Raw genomic sequence first — 18,400 nt, forward strand, 5'->3', positions numbered from 1 at the left:
AGAGGTGAAGCCCATGGGTAAGAGGAGCTGGGCGGGAGTGAGTAAGCCCCACCAACCTGCAGCAGTCCCCCGACAGGGAGTAGGGCGACAACGGCCCGTTTTTTTCCGACAACGGAGAGGACGATTGATCCAAGTCGCTGTCCTCCTCGAGAGCGCAAAGAGGAGCCTCAAACCCCTCCGTCTTGAGCTTCCACCGAGAAGAATTGTCCTCGAACACTTCGTCGTCTCCCATCTCCTCCATACAGCAAGACTCACCGGCGTCCAGCATGGCGCTGGATGACTTGGCGATGTGGAGCCTTGAAGCGTAGTTTTCCATCTCAGACGCCAGGAGACTTCCGGCGGTGAGAGAGTGGGTGAGCGGAAAGATGAGGCGCAGGAATTTGGAGCTTCTTTGAAGGTCTGAATGTGGAGGAGCAGGAGGAGCCAGGCAGTTCTCAGGCCTTGGGTTGGGGATGTATTTGTAGTTGTTGAGGAAGGATGGAGGCTGAGAAGCAAACAGAGGGGGAGAGTTGGCTTGACCATTGAGGGCTTTGATGTGGCCGTCTTCCTTGAGTTGTTCGTTCTCCACTCCCAGCTCCCCGTCCGAACAAGTGCGGTCTATGAAGTGAAGGCCGCTGCATAGGCTGTCCATCTTTTGTCCCACGTCATTCAGAGACTTTGAGAACTTGAGACTGCCTCCTTCTGGTTTCAAGTTGACTGATGGCTTGAGTAGAGAGAGCCATTCTGTGCCAAACAAGGTCCTATTTTTGGGTTTGGTGGGAGAGTCCAGGCAGAGCGTGGTCATGGTGACACACTGAGATGCTGAGCTTTTACCATTAGAGTTCAAAAGCACTAAAGTGGCCTGTAAGGGCTTCTGTGAGCCCAGGTCCTGAGCGAGGTCATTAGAACTGCATTCGAGAGGAGAGGAGAGGGATGGGACCGAAAGAGAGGTGCAGAAACAGAGATGGGAAGAGAGAAAACGGACATAAAGATACATGCAACATGCATTAGAGAACAAATGGAGAAAGATTACAAAAAGACAGGCGGGAGGAACCGGGAGGAAGGTTAGAAAACAAAATAGCAGAATCAAGATGGATGGCAATGTTTGCCCACTGATGCTCTGACAGTTCAGGCTTTCTCTAGATCTTCTCTCATGATCAGACTGCAGGATTGAGGGAGGGCAAACCTACCTGCATATATCCTGGTTCGAGGGCGTCACTGAAGTCCTGGGGAAGCTGTAGGGAGCGTTCACAGAGGTCGGGCTTCCTGCCTGTATGCAAAACAGAGACCATAGCAGCAAATTAGAAACTTAAACTAAATCAACACTTCCTGATGAAAATCCAAAGTGAAGTTAGCTTTTTGTCTTTGGTTCGGCATAAATGAAATGCATCACAGTCACTTTGCCATTGTCACAACAAAGCATATCTTTTAAAATGATGCTAAAGTTTCTTCTTTGAAAGAAATTAATTTAATTCATAAAATTAAATTAAACATAATTTTAATTTAAATATTTAAAAAAAACAAAATAATTTAATTCATAAAATTAAATTAAATATAATTTTAACTTAAATTAATAAAAAAAAAATAATTCAAATTAATTTAATTCATAAAACTAATTAAAGATAAAATTCCATTTCAAATATTTTTCAAATACAAATCTTTTGTAGGCTACTTTCCATTTATAAAAGACTTGCATCATGGTTTCCACTAAATATTAAGGGTTTTCAACTGTGACAAGAAAAGTTTCTTCAGCACCAAATCAGCATATCAGAATAATTTCTGAAGGATCATGTGACACTGAAGACTGGAGTAATGATGCTGATAATGAAACATTTGAAAATATATTCAAATAGAAAACAGTTATTTTAAATTGTAATCATTTTTTTTTTTTACAATATTGCCGTTTTTACTGTATTTTTAATCAAATAAATGCAGCCTTGGTAAGTGTGAAAGAATTATTAAAAAAAAAAAAACCCTTTGGATGATGTGTATGGTAAATATATGCAAGATAAGACCAATGAATCATGATTCAGATCGAAGAAAAATGACATCATTGATGTAAGTTAATTTTTAAGCATTGAACATTATCTACGTAAATGGAACATTTGAAAAAAAAGTGGGGGAAAAAAAGTTTACATTAAAGATAAATAGCTTTAGAAAATTTCTCCCTTACACACAAACAAACTAATATCACCTGGCTGTTGGAATCAAAGCAGCATGGATCGCATGCACGATGCTTGATTCCATCATTTATGTCACAGACTAATTACATATTGATTCTATCTGTAACGAATAGAAAATTTATAGCCCTGAGCCTGACAGGGGAGGGATCAATACAGGATAGAGTGTCCGGAAATGCCCTCTACACTAACACACAAGCTGACACACACACAGTCACACAAATACACATCTTTGAGGAATAATCTTTAAAAAAACTAGGAAATAATATTTGTGATCAGAAACAACAAATGTGGAAGTATGCCTGAGGAAACAGCGCTTTACATTTAAAACTTAACGAAGATTTCATACGGTTCATATTCACAAACATACACACCCTTTCTGTAACTCAGGAACTGAAGATGAGAACATTTTCAAACATTAAAATGGTACTTTTCACAAATGAGGTACACAATAAAGCCTGGGTTGGGCAGTAATTGTCTTTGTATGATACATCAATATATATTTTTTTTAAATAAAGTACAGCTATCGAATAAATATTGTTTATATCAATATTCAGTAGTTTGATATTACGAGTGCATCTGAAAAATCACAGAGGACACAAAGTGAACTGCATAATTCAATTGGTCCTAAATATCCAGTAAGAGATGCATTAAATTAAGGGCTTCACTCGTAACATATACTGTAGTTCACCAGTAACGTTTAAAGCGGCTTGCTAATGCGTTTAAAACGCATGCACGTTTTAAAGCCATATTTAAAAATCTAAATATTAAATATTACATTTGAAAAGACAATTGAAAAGATTTACAAATTAAAAATAAACAGCAAAAAAATAAATGTTACTTTTTTGGAGCCACATTTTTACACACATGCACACACGCATAACTGTTAAACTGTGTTTTTGGTATTTAAAAAAACATTGTTATGTACAGTATGCACATTTACTTAGTATATCTAGTAATGAAAATGCATTGGAGGTGTTCTTAAGAATAGTGGAAAGTGGCAAATGTGTTTGTCTATGTTGCACAGTCACGTTGCGACGACAGTGTGAATGTGATTAACTGAGTAAGTCCAGCTCCATGCAGACTTAAGATAAGCTTGACAGAGTGTGTGTTTGTGAAGAGAAGACTCCTTGTGAGATGTGATATACACACATAGTCATGTGTGAGAACCCCCCCCCCCCAAAAAAAAAAAAAAAAACACAAACCCTTGACAAAACCACATAGCAACTGCTGAAAATTGAAAAGAGATGAGATGCACAGTCTTGCACCTGTCGACAGACACATGAGCAAAAATGCTAGATATGGAATTTGCCTCAAGCACATTTTAAAGTATAGATTCAATCAAACGGTGAGTACATTTGTGAACATTTTTAAAAAAAAAAATACTTGTTTGTGGAGGCCAACAGCTTGTCACACTATGGGAGTTATTCATATTCAGAGATAATGGAAAATCATTTATTCTCTATTGCGAACATCGATCTGACATTAGCTCAGACCTGCGAGATGTGCTACTGAAACCAGAACAGAAATTTTATAAACGAGGCCCATCACTTTTTAGTTTTAGTTTTTAGTTAAGATGTTGACAGCGTGTTTTAATGCCCAGCTCACACTGACAGCAATTTTATCACTGGAAGCTGGCAGGTCGATGGCAGGCATTCCTGATGTTGGATGCCATAAGATTTAAATATTTTGAATGTAATGTTTTGCCATGTCATTCTATTTTGACAAGTTTTTGTCTTCCTCAAAATATCAAGATGCAGGGAAAGTGTTTGTATATAAACTGCAGCAGAGCAAAATGCATCAATTAACAGGATGAATGATTATCATCAATGCATGAATTAAGCATTGAGAAAACTGAATTTCTGATATGGTTTTCCCTGCTTCAGTTAACAAACTGAACAGTGAAATCACAGTAACATTCATTTCTCAGTTTTACTGCATCCACGGGAGATGAATCACATAATCTCCACTGACTTCACTCCCATTGGTAGCCGACCGCCCCTTCAAGTTCTGCTGATTTGCATAAAATTGCACTCAACTTTGAGTTGAGTTTAGACATGCACACACAGTATCGCCAAAAGTCGCTGTCACTCATGTTAGAGCTCAACTTAATGGGCAGCATTTCAAGAAATCTCCAGCTTTTTTCTCACATATTTTTGAGACATTTGTTGTTTTTTTCTGGTTAGCACAGGAAAAACATCAGAAGTGCACAGATGCAGTTTAGAGAGAACATTATTGGTATAATGTGTTCTAGTCTTCAGATGCTGAGAGCAATTTTCATCGGTGTTCTACAATAACTTCCAGCAGACTCATATTAGAGCGCCAATGTGTGATGGACTAGTTAGGATGCTCAAAACAAACAATGTCAAGCAAAACAAACAATGTCAAACAAACCTTTTCATAGGAATCATCCTACGATTGGCTTACTTTGAATTTGTAAAATACTTTGTGCACATTCAGCTGAAATAAGGAAAAACATACTACCATTCAAAGGTTTGGGGAATTTTTCATTGTAAAGTAATTAATAGTTTTATTTGGCAACAATGCATTAAATTGACCAAAAGTGACAGTTAAAACATTGTTATAAAATATTTTAATACTAAACTTTGCATTTATCAAAGAATACAAAAAAAAAAAAAAAATCATAGTTTCCACAAAAATAACAGCACAGCTGTTTTCAATATTGATAATAGTAAGAAATATTTCTTGAGCAGTAAAAAATAACATTACAATGATTTCTGAAGGACCATGTGACACTGGAGTAATGATGTTGAAAATTCAGCTTTCCCATAATAGGAATAAATTACATTTTATAATTCAAATAGAAAGCACGCATATATAGTAATAATATTTCACAATACTACTGTTTTTACTATTTAATCAAATAAACGAGCATAAGAGACTTCTCATAAAAACATTTACAAACTCTTACAGAGCCAAAACTTTAACACTAGTGTATTTTGAAATAAAAAGAATAAAAAAACTAAACACATAAATAGCATTTAAAGCTTCCTGAAAGGACCGTCACCTGAGACACCCAAACGTCAAAGCAAATCTTTGTGCCTTTAATTCTGTTATCAGAGAAAAGACAGGAGAAAGAATGGGATACATAACAAGAGCCCATGAATCAAAAATCCTCAGCAAGCCTTCATAAGACCTTCTGATCTCTTTCTCTCTCCACAAAGCCAGTGTAAAGTCAGTGTGTGCCATCCGCCTCTGGAGGGTTAAATAGCTCCCAGTGACGAGTGTTATTCTGGGAGTTGTCCTCTCTCCATGGCTCCATTCATCACACACACAGAGCACAGTGACCTAGCAACTTGGGCCAAGATTACACGCTCCAAAATCTTCCCTCAGCCGACAACAGAAGCACAAGTGTGCAAAGGGCCAGACAACTAAGGTTAATACACAAACTGAATAGTTTAATGACAAACAAAACCACAAAATGTCCTGCTAAATTCTATCTGCCAAATGTGAAAATGTCAATGTACAAAATTGATTTCAGCCCATTTTCATGGTCTCCTGGGCTGGCCCTTAGCCGTAAGATATCACTAAATCCCTCACTAATATATTACATATACTGAGCACCTACTGTTTCCCATTATCCACCTATAGTATATACAAGTCAGTATCAGTCTTTTGAAAGAGACATGATGTAAAACAGTGATTCTCAACCTATATGCCCCCCTTTGTTCACAATTTTGTGGTGATGGCGCAGTGGATAAGACACATGCCTTTGGTGTGAAAGACCCAGGTTCGAATCCACTGTGAGCACTGATGGGCAGTAACGCGTTAGAAGTAACGCGTTACAGTAATCCAATTACTTTTTTCTAGTAACGAGTAAAGTAAGGGATTACAATTGAAAAGACAGTAATTAGATTACCGTTACTTCCCCGTAAACAGCCTGCGTTACTGCGTTAGTTAACCGTGATTTTGTTTAGTCAGACTGTCTCGTGACATGAGTCGTGCGTGAATAAAAATGATGTATGAGCGCCGCGACATCAGTGAGAGACGACTAGAGCGCGGGAGAGAGCAGTCGAGCTGCCAACTCTCAGACACGCTCACACGACACACGCCCCCGATTTCTCGCGCTGAAGTGTCAATCCCGTCGGTCAAATGCCTGAAAGATGAGTTTATCTATAAATCTAACCGTTGAGCCACATTTGTGATTGACTAGTTATACCGCAAATTAGTTCAAATCTCCCGGAATCTAGAGCGAGCGCACATGCGAGACTGTGTTCCAAAGTCCAAACTTCGTATCGCGCTCAAGACGAGGAGAGCAAGATAGACTTGCGTACTATGCAGAGAGCAGGGCCGGCTTTGCCGACAGGCGACACAGGCGGCCGCCTGGGGCGCCATGCTGGACGGGGCGCAAATTGCAGAATTGAAAAAAAAAGTTAATTAAATGTTTGTATCGTATGATGAAAGCTGCACACACGCTGTACACTTTTACTGTGCATTGTCCACACACTGCTTGTTTTTGTACATTTCTTTTACAAGATTAAAAAATCCTAAAAAACGAGTCACTCTGACAAAGCAGCTGTCAAACTCACGCGCGTTGCTCAGCAACCGGGAGTGGCGCGAAAACATCTGACAGCAGATTTTAGCGCTTTAGTTCTGTTTCATTCTTACTGACCGCCAGAGGCAGTGTAAACACTATGGATTATCGCAGCGCCAGCTAAGATAGATCGAGAGAATATACCAACAAAGTCACGTGACGTGACGTATGCTGAGCCCTGGAGGTAAAGCTACAGTAAGCTCAGCACTCTACCTCTTTCGCTTTCTCGCTTGTTTGAGATAGGTCGTATTGATTGAGTGATTCGCGCTGTCAAGTGCAGCTTACTAGAGCAGCGAGATTCGTCCTCACAAGCTGTGACAGCGCGTGTCTTCGTCATTCTAGGATTGAATACTGGTGAGTTTTATATTGCTTCGTCGGTGACACACTCTGTGCCTCTCGGTGCTATCCGGTGGCTTGTGTTTTTCCCGCGCCTATGAGTTAACGATCTCCCGTGACTCTATTAGAGTATTTTTTTCTCTCACTTGTCCCTCGGTTCAATCCGCCGGCCATTAGATTTTTTATCTCCTGATATTGTTGGTATTACCTGTTGGTTCTCCAGGGGTAATCGTTTTATTTTATTTTTATCATTTTTCATCCCGCTTAACTTAACCTTACGGTGCTATCCGAGGGTGTTATTAGCGAGTAGCTAACTATGGCTCACGGCTCGATCGCCACTGGTTTTCCACTGACTTGTAAGCTGTGCCCTAATAATCTTCTTCCTGACGACGGTCATGACATCTGCCCGTCGTGTTTGGGGATTCAACATCTGCGAGAGGCTCTCACGGACCCATGCGTGCACTGCAGTCTTTTGCCTATGTCGGAACGACGGCTCCGTCTTGCCGAATTAGACCCTAATTCAACGGTGAAACTTGGACAGTTGGATGTAGCCTCCACGCGCACTCGAAAGCGCAGGGCGTCGGCGGCGGCTGGTGCTCCTCTTCCAGCTAAAAAGAAGGCCGAATCGCGAAGTGATGAACATGCTGAGAAAGGTTCTCTTTCTGTGACGGTGTCGATGCTTTCTTCAGAAATGGCAGAGTTGAAACGCCTGCTACACTCGCTTCAGCCTGCCACATCTACTACACCTGTGAGCATGACACAGGAAGATGAGAATGTTCAGAATTTAGGAGCTGGTGGAGAGTCTCTTGATTCCCCTTGTTTTTCTCACCGTTCAGAGTTTGATGTGCTTTCTACGAGTGCTTCAGATTCCTTTTTTCATGATCATGGGGATACTATGGATGTTGCTGCGCAACCATCACCTCAGGCTGTTTTCACCGGTTACACAGCTACGGAGGGTTCTAGTGGGGGATCAGTTCAATCGTCTGGGAAAGCCCAGTCCTCCTCCGATGATACTTTGGCTGTGCTTCGAATGGCAGCTGCTCGTCTAGGACTTGATGAGTCACCTGTCCAATCTACCCAAACAAATGTGTTTTTCAGACAGACCTCCGCTGCAACTTCGTTTGCCATGCCGCCATGTAAAGATTTTGTGGCTGAATTCTCGAATGCTCTCACTGGCTCTGGCCCGCCGAAACGACGCTCTAAGATTGCTCGAACTCTAGCATCTATGGCTGAAGCTGATTCTATCGGGGTGGGTCGTGCTCCGGAAATAGAGCAGCCTGTGGCAGCGTTGGTGGTGTCTCCTGATGAGGCTTTAAGAGGGAATGTGCGATGTCCCAGTGCACAATGTGGCCGTACGGATTCCTTGCTCAAAAAGGCATATGAATCTGTTGCCTACATTACTCGAGCAGAAAACACTATCTGCCAGTTACTTCTTGCTGCCACCAGTACGCTGGAACCTGCTAATGTGGATCCATCCATTTCACAATTCCTGCAAACTGCTCTGTTGGCAACAGGCCATGTGACCCGCGAGCTGGGTAGTCTTACAGGAACGCTTCTGGCAGCCCGCCGCCAAGTGTGGCTTGCCCAAGCACGACTGCCGGAGGACTGTAAGAAAACCTTGAGAGATCTTCCATTTGTTCCCGGTCATCTCTTTGGTCCGAATGTTCCGGAACTATTGGAAAAGAGGGTAAAGCTGTCTGAAGCCACTCGTCAACTGACACAGGTGCAGCGCAACCCTACCTTTAGGATGCCAGCAGCTCAGACCCGACATCACTATGCCACATCAGAGCAACGTTTCCGTCGGCACGCTACACCTCAGACACAGCCCCCACAAAGACCTCGTGTTCCTGAAGATGCGAGAGTTTTCCGCCCACCTCATCGTCAGTTCCCGGGAGGACCCCGTCAGCGCCCCCCCGCGACCACAAAAAATCGTACTCATAAAGCCTGAGACAGTCAGGCCGGCGGTCGATCGTTTTTCTGTAGATCAACTGGAGTACTGGAGATCCAACACAACAGACCCCTGGGTGTTGGCAACTCTGAGCAGAGGATATACTCTACAATTTCGACGCCGGCCTCCCAGATTTTCAAGAATTGTTCCTACGATTGTCAGAGACGCGGTTCGCGCAGAGACTCTCTCTCTAGAAATTTGTTCTCTGCTAGAGAAGGGAGCCATAGAGAAAGTTCATCCCCTCGTTCAGGGAGACGGGTTCTATTCAACTTATTTTCTTGTTCCAAAGAAGGACGGTGGTTTCCGCCCGATTCTCGATTTGAGGCTTCTGAATTTGTACCTGAAGGTCCTACCCTTTCGAATGCTGCGCACAGCCGATGTTCTCCGGTCTGTGACGGCAGACGATTGGTTTGTAAGTGTCGACCTGAAGGATGCATACTTTCACATCCCAATTGCTGTGCATCACAGAAAATTTCTGCGTTTCAGTTTCAAAAATCAAGCTTATCAGTTCAAGGTGCTACCCTTCGGCCTTTCCCTTGCTCCTCGCGTCTTCACAAGGTGTGTGAGTGCAGCTCTGTCCCCTCTTTGGATAAGAGGACTACATATCCTCCCTTACTTGGACGACTGGCTTCTCTGTGCCCCCACAGAGCAGCAGGCTGTGCAAGATTCCAGAGTTCTTCTGAGACATGTGCAGAAGCTGGGTTTTTCTGTGAACGAGAAGAAGAGCCGTCTGATTCCATCACAAACCACTACATTCATAGGAATGACCCTGAATTCCTGTCTAATGTCTGCCTCCCTGTCTCAGGAACGTGTGATGAACATTCTGCAACTTTTGGCTCGCTTTCGCCCGGGTGTGTCTCTGCAGTACGAGGTGATCCTACGACTTTTAGGGATGTTAACAGCGGCTACAGTGGTGATCCCACTGGGTTTACTCCACCTCAGACCACTCCAGTTATGGAACAACAGTTTACGGCTAGATCCCACCAGACATCGACATCGACTGGTGATGATTTCTCACCGTTGCATATGTGCGTTGAGGCGTTGGAGACAGTTAGAGTTCCTAAGGGCAGGAGTGCCCCTGGGGGTTGTTCCCTCTCGTCGGGAGTTGGTCACAACAGACGCTTCCCTCACAGGATGGGGGGCAACCTGGAATCGGAGGGGTATTTGCGGGCGCTGGACTCCTATCCAGGCCACGGAACATATCAACCTGTTGGAACTAAGGGCGGTGTTCCTGGCTCTGAGGTACTTCATGCCGGTTCTGACAGGCCGCCATGTTCTTGTTCGATCGGACAATACCTCTACAGTGTTCCACCTGAACCACCAGGGCGGCACGAGATCCCTCAGGTCTCTACTACTGACTCACGAGATTCTGACATGGTGTCAGCCTCGACTCGCTTCACTGAGGGCAGCTCATATTCCAGGAGCATGCAATCAGATAGCAGATGCTCTTTCCAGGGATCAAATACATCCAGGAGAATGGAGGCTCCATCCAGAGGTAGTGCAGGAGATCTGGCTACGATTTGGAAGAGCAGAAGTGGATCTTTTTGCTTCAGAGATGACCACCCACTGTCGCTTATGGTTCGCAAGGACAGAAATGTCCAGCCCCCTGGGCCAGGATGCGCTGTCTCACGAATGGCCGAACTGCCTGCTCTATGCGTTTCCACCTATCCCTCTGTTATGGGAGACGTTGCACAGGATCTCCTTGTACAAGCACAGAGTGTTGCTCGTGGCACCGCGTTGGCCAGCCAGGCCGTGGTTTCCTTTATTGCTGAGACTTCTGAAAGGCAATCCATGGAAGCTCCCCCCCAGGAAGGACCTCCTCTCTCAGCTGGAGGCCAGTGTCTGGCACCCGGACCCGACTCAGCTGCAGCTTTGGGTCTGGCCATTGGGTTAGCTTCTTCCCTGGAGCATTGTGACCCTGCTGTTATTCACACCATCTCTAATGCTAGAGCTTCTTCCACCCGACAGATTTATGCTTCCCGTTGGAAGCTTTTTTCTGCATGGTGTGAGGAACGGGGGCTCGTTCCTGCAACTTGCGATATTCCAAGTATCTTAAGTTTTCTTCAACATTTACTGGAGCAAGGAAAAGCAGCTTCCACGTTGAAAGTGTACGTTGCTGCAATTTCTGCATATCATGTTCCAGTTGGTGGCTCTTCTCTTGGCTCTCACAGTCTTGTCTGCAGTTTTCTGAAGGGTGCACGCCGTCTGAACCCTGCTCGGAATCCTCATTTTCCGGTGTGGGATTTGTCACTCGTGCTTGCATTCCTGTGTTCACCCCAATTTGAGCCCTTGCAAAGCATTGACATTAAATGGTTGTCCTTGAAGACTTCTTTTTTGTTAGCTATTGCTACTGCGAAACGAGTCAGTGAGTTGCACGCATTGTCTGTTAGTGTACCGTGCTTGCGTTGGTTACCGGATGACTCCGGGGTGGTTCTGCGACCCAATCCTTCTTTTCTTCCGAAGGTCCTTCTTCCTCAGTTCATAAATCAGCACATTGAACTGGCCTCCTTTCAGACTTCTTCTGGGTCTGACTCAAGTGCCCAACTTTTGTGTCCTGTTCGGGCATTGAAGTGTTATGTGAACGCTACTGTTCAACTTAGACAGTCAGACCAGTTATTTGTCTGCTATGGTGGTGTGAAGAAAGGTGCTCCAGTGTCGAAGCAGAGATTGTCGAACTGGATAGTAGAGACCATTACGCTGGCTTACAAGGCAGCAGGGAGACCACTGCCCTGGAAACTAACTTGTCATTCCACTAGGGCCATTTCATCTTCATGGGCTGTTTTTAGAGGAGTTTCCCTGGTGGACATCTGCACTGCCGCTACCTGGGCTACTCCATGCACGTTTGCCCGGTTCTATAAGGTCAACATCGCTGCTCATCATGCCGTTAGTTCTGCGGTTCTTCTGGAGCAGCCTTGATTCATCAGGTGGGTGGCATTCCTCATGACTATGTTGGTATGTGTCATCCATAGTGTTTACACTGCCTCTGGCGGTCAGTAAGAATGAAACAGAACGCTAGTTACGCATGTAACTGTGGTTCTGTGAATTCTGGATGACCGCCAGAGTTCTCAGTCACTCGGAATGCGCGAGAAAGGCGTACCGAGGTAGAGTGCTGAGCTTACTGTAGCTTTACCTCCAGGGCTCAGCATACGTCACGTCACGTGACTTTGTTGGTATATTCTCTCGATCTATCTTAGCTGGCGCTGCGATAATCCATAGTGTTTACACTGCCTCTGGCGGTCATCCAGAATTCACAGAACCACAGTTACATGCGTAACTAGCGTTTCCTCGGTGTGTTCCACGCGGTTCCGTGCCGTCGGCTCAAAATAGTCCTCGTCGGCTTTGTTTCGCCCGATTCGACATGTTGACAAGGGGATGCCCGCGTATATTCAAAACGGTAAGCATGCGCTGCTTTGTTTACGTTATGTGTAACGTTATCTGCGGCGGCAGCGTCGGTTTTCCTTTTTGAATGGTGAATATAGACTAATATATCTGCAGAAATAGAAAGTTGGCTCATTACACGCAAACGCAGAACGCACATTATAGCTGACAGTCGCCCGTTCTCTTTCAGTCATGGTTCAAGTGCAGCTTTTTACCCCGACGAGAGGCGACATCGGCTTTCATCAGCACTAGTTCGCATAGGCGGAAATCGCGGGGGGGTCGGGGGGGTCAGGACCCCCCCTATCTGAGGGTTGTCCCCCCTAAAAAAACCATTAAAATATGTGTATTGTAAATAATGTAATGATATATTCTTAAAATAATTAAGAAATAAAATAACACAAATGCAAACGGGGCAATAACGAAAAAAGCGTTCTAAACATTTTGAGACCCCCCTCCCTTGCCTCACAGTGCGTTGGTCCACCGCCTCCGTCCCTTTTACCTCAGACACACACATTCCGGTGGGGGGGAGAGAAAAACATAGTTTTTGAGTAGCAGCTAGTTGTGGAACTCCAGTAAAGGGGGTCGCACACCGGACGAGAAGCGTCGCGTCGCGCAGCGCCACGTCTTTAAAATTCGAACACATTATTCTCTATGAGTGTACACACACCGGCGGCGCCGTTCGGCGTCTGTCCGCGGCGCCCAGCAACGGCTCAGGACCGTGTTCAAAACCCTGCTGCGCCACAGAGCGCCATTTACATATACAATTTAAATTATTTTTGTCTCAAATCGGTGCTGACGGATCCTGACTTCGCCCTATGCTGCAATATGCATTTAGTTTTGCATTCATTTACAGAAATCAGTTGAATGACAATTGCTGGTGTTATTGGATTTTTTTCAGGTGAGATTATCAATTCATTCAGTAAACGGATGCTCTGAGGTAAAGTTTTCAGACTGCAGACATTACGATTGTACAGGAACGATTGTATTTAATTGTACAGTACAATAATAACTTAGAACAGACATTATCTTCATGTCATTAAACATTACAATTTTGCTGGCCATACACTGATGAGAAAGTCCGGGTGCGCTGTGCATTTAGATTGTAACACTTTCACTGTGATTTAGTTGGTTTATATCATTTAATATAGTTAAAGAATGAGTCAATAAATGAAATGAAAGCGCTGCGTGAGGAGAGTAACGTTATGTAAATAGATTCGCTGCTGGCTTAAACCAGAAAGAAATTTAAAGAAGTATAATGAAATGGTCTCCATGCTACACTAATAATAGTAGTAAGGCTTTCCTCTGTATTTTTTTGCCTGTATTATTGGTGTCCCCCTCAAAATTTGCTCTTGAGAATTGTTATGTTTATTGTCCCCCCCAACATTTTGATGAAATTTTCGCCCCTGCTAGTTCGTCGGCATTATACCTTCAATTGGTCTTCGTTTCCTGTTTACACTTCTGGGCTTCGGGGTATATATGACCCCAACAATTTATTGAGTAATTGTACAAAAAATATACATTTTTAATCATACAAATATTATATTTTTTTGTTTACTTCTCATCTATTCATTAATGCTGTGTTTTTGGAGATATACATTTTTATCCATTTACCACACAATTCCTCAACTACACCATTAGCTTGCATATGAAATATTATTTTTTATGATACACTGCATTTATGCTCTAGTGCTAGGCCTTCATTTCTGTGTAAAAATTTTCAGATTTATGCCGGATTTCTATATATATATATATATATATATATATATATATATATATATGGGGGGGGGGGGGGGCACTCTCGCCTTGGGCACCAAATAACCTAGAGCCGGCCCTGGCAGAGAGCATCCTGATCTGGAAACAGGACCCCCGTTGGAGAATGTCAAAATTCTACCTCAAATCTGAGCAAGCATGTCACGAAACAGTCTCACACGTAAAGCAGCAAGCCGGTACAGGAATGTGAAACTCCCCCATCTGACATGACCGCTGCGGCTACATGCTGACTGTTTAACTCCAAGAAAAAAAAAAACAAAAAAAAACTTGAAGCCAAAATATGGCATGCAACAGCATTTTCTGTTTTAATCAACTAATTTTTACTCCTCTCTGCAATTTACTGTTAAAAGACGTAAGTGTTAATACACTGTAATATAGTCAGGAGCGACTTTCATGATTTTATTTTATTTTTACATCTATTCAAATGAAGGATTTTACAAAATATATTTATTTTATATGCTGGAATATGTAGAAATTTATATTAACAGAAGAAGGGCTGTCTTTTTCATTAAAATGGTGGAATGTGCAGAAAATATCTAAATGTTAAATGTTCAACAATTTTCTTCTAGTCGGAGACTGTTGCATTTAATTAAATTTTTGCTTGATGCAATGTGCATAAAGTTAAAATATTGAAACAAATAAAACAAGTTTAAAAAAAGAGAATGTTTCATTTGATTACATTTTAGATGATGGAACATGCAGAAAGAATAGAATTAGGCTGAAAGGTCTATGCTTTAGCGTATTCAGGTCGTGCATTATGTTTTTGAAAAGTAACTTAGTAAAGTAACTAGTAAAGTAACTAATTACTTTTGAAAATAAGTAATCAGTAAAGTAATTGGATTACTTTCTTGGAGAAGTAATCAGTAATCAGTAACTAATTACTATTTCCAAGTAACTTAACCAACACTGACTGTGAGACACCAATGCGTCCCTGAGCGAGACACTTAACCCCTATAGTTGCTCCAGAGGCGCGCGACCTCTGACATATAAAGCGATTGTAAGTCGCTTTGGATAAAAGTGTCAGCTAAATGAATAAATGTAAATGTATTCGAAAATCCAATTAGTTTTCCAGTTGTTCCAGAGGATCTGGATAAAGGCCTCCTGAAAACTACTGGTATAAAATGTAGTGAATTAACTTGTGATTCAGAAGATTACATTATAAACTTGATAACTCTGTTCAGTAACTCTGGCAATAAAGGTCAGTTCAAGGACTGTTAATGTGAATGAGGAAATAAATGATTGCACATTGTAGGTTTTTCGTTGATAGCCTTATTGCATAAAAGAGAAAAAACCCAGTGTGACTCACGTTAGTGAGAATGTTTCATAATGAGGTGGATTTGAGTTTCTGGTGATCTTTTGGATTGAACCTAAAAAGCAGTCGAATGGAAATTAGGAAGAAGTTGCGTACAGAAATCTGCACTAAATACAAATGCCTTTAAATAAGCAAGGTTTTGTTTCCAGACTGTTCAACCCAGACGGGAACAACTCTGCAGCTAATTGTTTGTATAATTGTTGTACAATTTGAGGCGTATGTCTACAGAATGATTATGGAAATGAACGCAGACGCTGGCATAAAAATGGTCTGTCAGTCACATGTGACACTTGATGGATGTGAGGAGGTAGAGGGATTCACAACAGATGTTCAACCCTCCTTTAAAAATGTACTTAAACTCAGTATATTTTACCTCGACAGTCCTCCTGTCTGCTATATGTCAGAGACATATAAGTTCCTGCCCCAAAACCACACCATTGTTTGAGCTAGTGTTGCTAGCTCAAAAAAAAAGTTGCTGCCTGAAATTCAAATAAGTACAATGACCTTGGATGTTTGTTATTTCAACTTAAATTACATTAAAGTTGAATATTGTGTAACTTATTTAAAAAAATGAAAATTGCTTAACTTACAGTAGCAAATTTTAAAGCAAATATATGTATACGTTTTAAAGCATTTATAAACATATGTTTTTTTACAGTGTCATTGGAACATTGGACATTAACATTGGAAAAAACATTATCATTTATTCATTGTAAAACACAAAAGATATCTTCACTGTAGTGCCTACATAACATGATTGAACCCCATTGACTGGCAAAAAATGCATTTAAAAAATATATCATCTTTGTCAGTCATATGGGATTGGAACAACATGAATAATAAAAAAGGTATTTCATATTTTGGATGAATTATCCCTTTAAGGCTGGGGAGATCACCCCAATCAGGAAGATTTTGGATAATAACAACATTGACATGGATCAGTTGAGTGTGTTGTTTTGTTTGATAGCTTAATGTGCGGCTGAAATGACAGAGCTGACAGGAACACCCCATGGACCCCTATTAGGACCCTTTGGGTTTCTCTGCAGTCAAAACCTTGTCATGCAGCATGAGTGCGTGTCGGACACTGAAATGATAACAACTGTAATGGGACCTCTTATGTTATTAATCCTGTCGGAAACAAATGAGCTCTGGAATGATGAAACGTTTCTTTCCGTTGGGGATGAACGCAGATCATCCTGATGCTCCTTGGTGCAAAACAGTCAATTAAAAAATATGCTACAGTGAGGCTTTAAAAGTAAATGAACTCCTAAAAGCACAATTATGAGAACAAACATTTAGGGAGTTCACTGTACGGAGTCAGTCTAAACTCGAAAATGGTTCATTCAAAAGGTGGCCAAAGGTAGTTGGTATTCTGGTGTCTTCCATATTTACAATGTGCAAAATAAAGAGATATACTTGAAGCGAAATCAAAGAACTAACCGGTGGGGCGTCATTTTGAACAAAATCAGGCCAAAACAAAGTTTGTTTTTTGGAAGTTTGAAACAGCTTGCCAAAGCTAAATTTCCGGAAAAGTTCGCTCACGCTGGTAAACCCCTTCAAACTGCTCTTGATCCATGGCGATTAGAAATTGGCAACGATTAATCGCGATTAATCGCATCCAAAATAAAAGTTTGTGTTTACAAAATATATGTTTGTGTAGTGTGTATAATTAATTTGTATATATAAAATACCCACACATGCATGTAGAAATAGAAATATGTGCATGTATATATTTTATATATATATTTATTCAGAATTATTATTATATATAAATATTTGATATATTATTAACGCATTTTTCTTAAATATATACACGCATGTGTGGGTATTTATATATACAAAATAATTATACACACTACACACACATATATTATGTAAACACAAACTTTTATTTTGGATGCGATTAATCGCGATTAATCGTTGCCCATCCCTAATGGCGATTATGTAATAGGTAGATGTGGCTCTGAGGCTCTGTCTTCTTTGACGTGGAAATCTTCACCGGTTCATTTCTTCTGTTCAGCCTGGCTCAGTTCAGACCCAAGGGAACATGAACACACTGGACTGTGGAGAGCTGCTTTAAAGTATTAATTGAAGGTTTAATTATAATTAAAATACACACTGACACTATTTTTCATGTATAATAGTACAAAGATACTTACTTTAAAACAATATTTAGCATGCAGTGGTATAAAAATACTGTAAACATGACATGACTTGACTGATGTGGCTGGCGCAAATCTGTCCACATCGCTAATTAACTAATGTTTTCTCACCACTGTCATTTTTGTTGTGCCTTTTTTGTTATTCCGAGGAAAAAGAATATCACATTTTCATCTACACGCTGGTCCAAGCAGTGTGGGTGGCGTTGGCATGTTTGCTAACTGATATTCTGCTGAAAAGGTATTTCAAACATCGTTTTCCTCCTAAGCGAAGAATGAACAAGAACTTTGCTGTGAGAATATCAGCGTTGTAAGTTTGAACCATGAATTCAAACTAAATGTGAAAACAGTCCATAAGCGCTCAAGGCTTGAGCGTGAACCCAAAGTCCTCAGAAGCTGAATGTCTTGAGCTACACCAGTAGAGTGTTTTTCAGAACAGGTGACCCTGACATCTAGTAGTTCATGTGAAGGGTTTATCTGTTAAGAGGCTCAATGTTACGCAGAAGTGCAGTAAATCTCCACTAAGAGGAAGAGAACCACGTTAGAGTGAAAATGCCTGACGGATATGATTCCAACATGAACTCCTATTTTTAAATAGTCAAATCAATACCAATGTGGGGTAGGGTTTATTTGAATATGGTGAGAGCAAATCTGTTTGCGTTTTTAGTTGGAATCTAACTCCAAAGTTATTTTATATTAAAATCAAAAAAATATACTAGATCAAAAAAAAAAAAAAATACATGAATGCTAGCAATATAAGCTGGATTACACTCAATGTATTTT

General features: G+C 41.5%; 1 protein-coding gene across 2 annotated transcripts in view; it reads right to left on the reverse strand.

Moving 5' to 3' along the window:
• The window catches only part of marchf8 (membrane-associated ring finger (C3HC4) 8), a 111,829-nt gene that overhangs the window by 15,522 nt on the left and 77,907 nt on the right, over positions 1 to 18,400 (reverse strand). The window contains exons 5-6 of one of the 2 annotated variants that reach the window (XM_089116853.1): positions 1,170 to 1,249; positions 57 to 887 (exon numbers count right to left, since the gene is read on the reverse strand). In XM_089116853.1, coding sequence (XP_088972979.1) covers positions 57 to 887; positions 1,170 to 1,249 — 911 coding nt within the window. The remainder of the gene's footprint in view (positions 1 to 56; positions 888 to 1,169; positions 1,250 to 18,400) is intronic. The other variant, XM_089116852.1, reaches the window with a different exon arrangement.

This window comes from Pimephales promelas, chromosome 11, assembly GCF_988280905.1.
Source record: "Pimephales promelas chromosome 11, fPimPro1.hap1.1, whole genome shotgun sequence".
NCBI classification, from domain to species: Eukaryota; Metazoa; Chordata; class Actinopteri; order Cypriniformes; family Leuciscidae; genus Pimephales; species Pimephales promelas.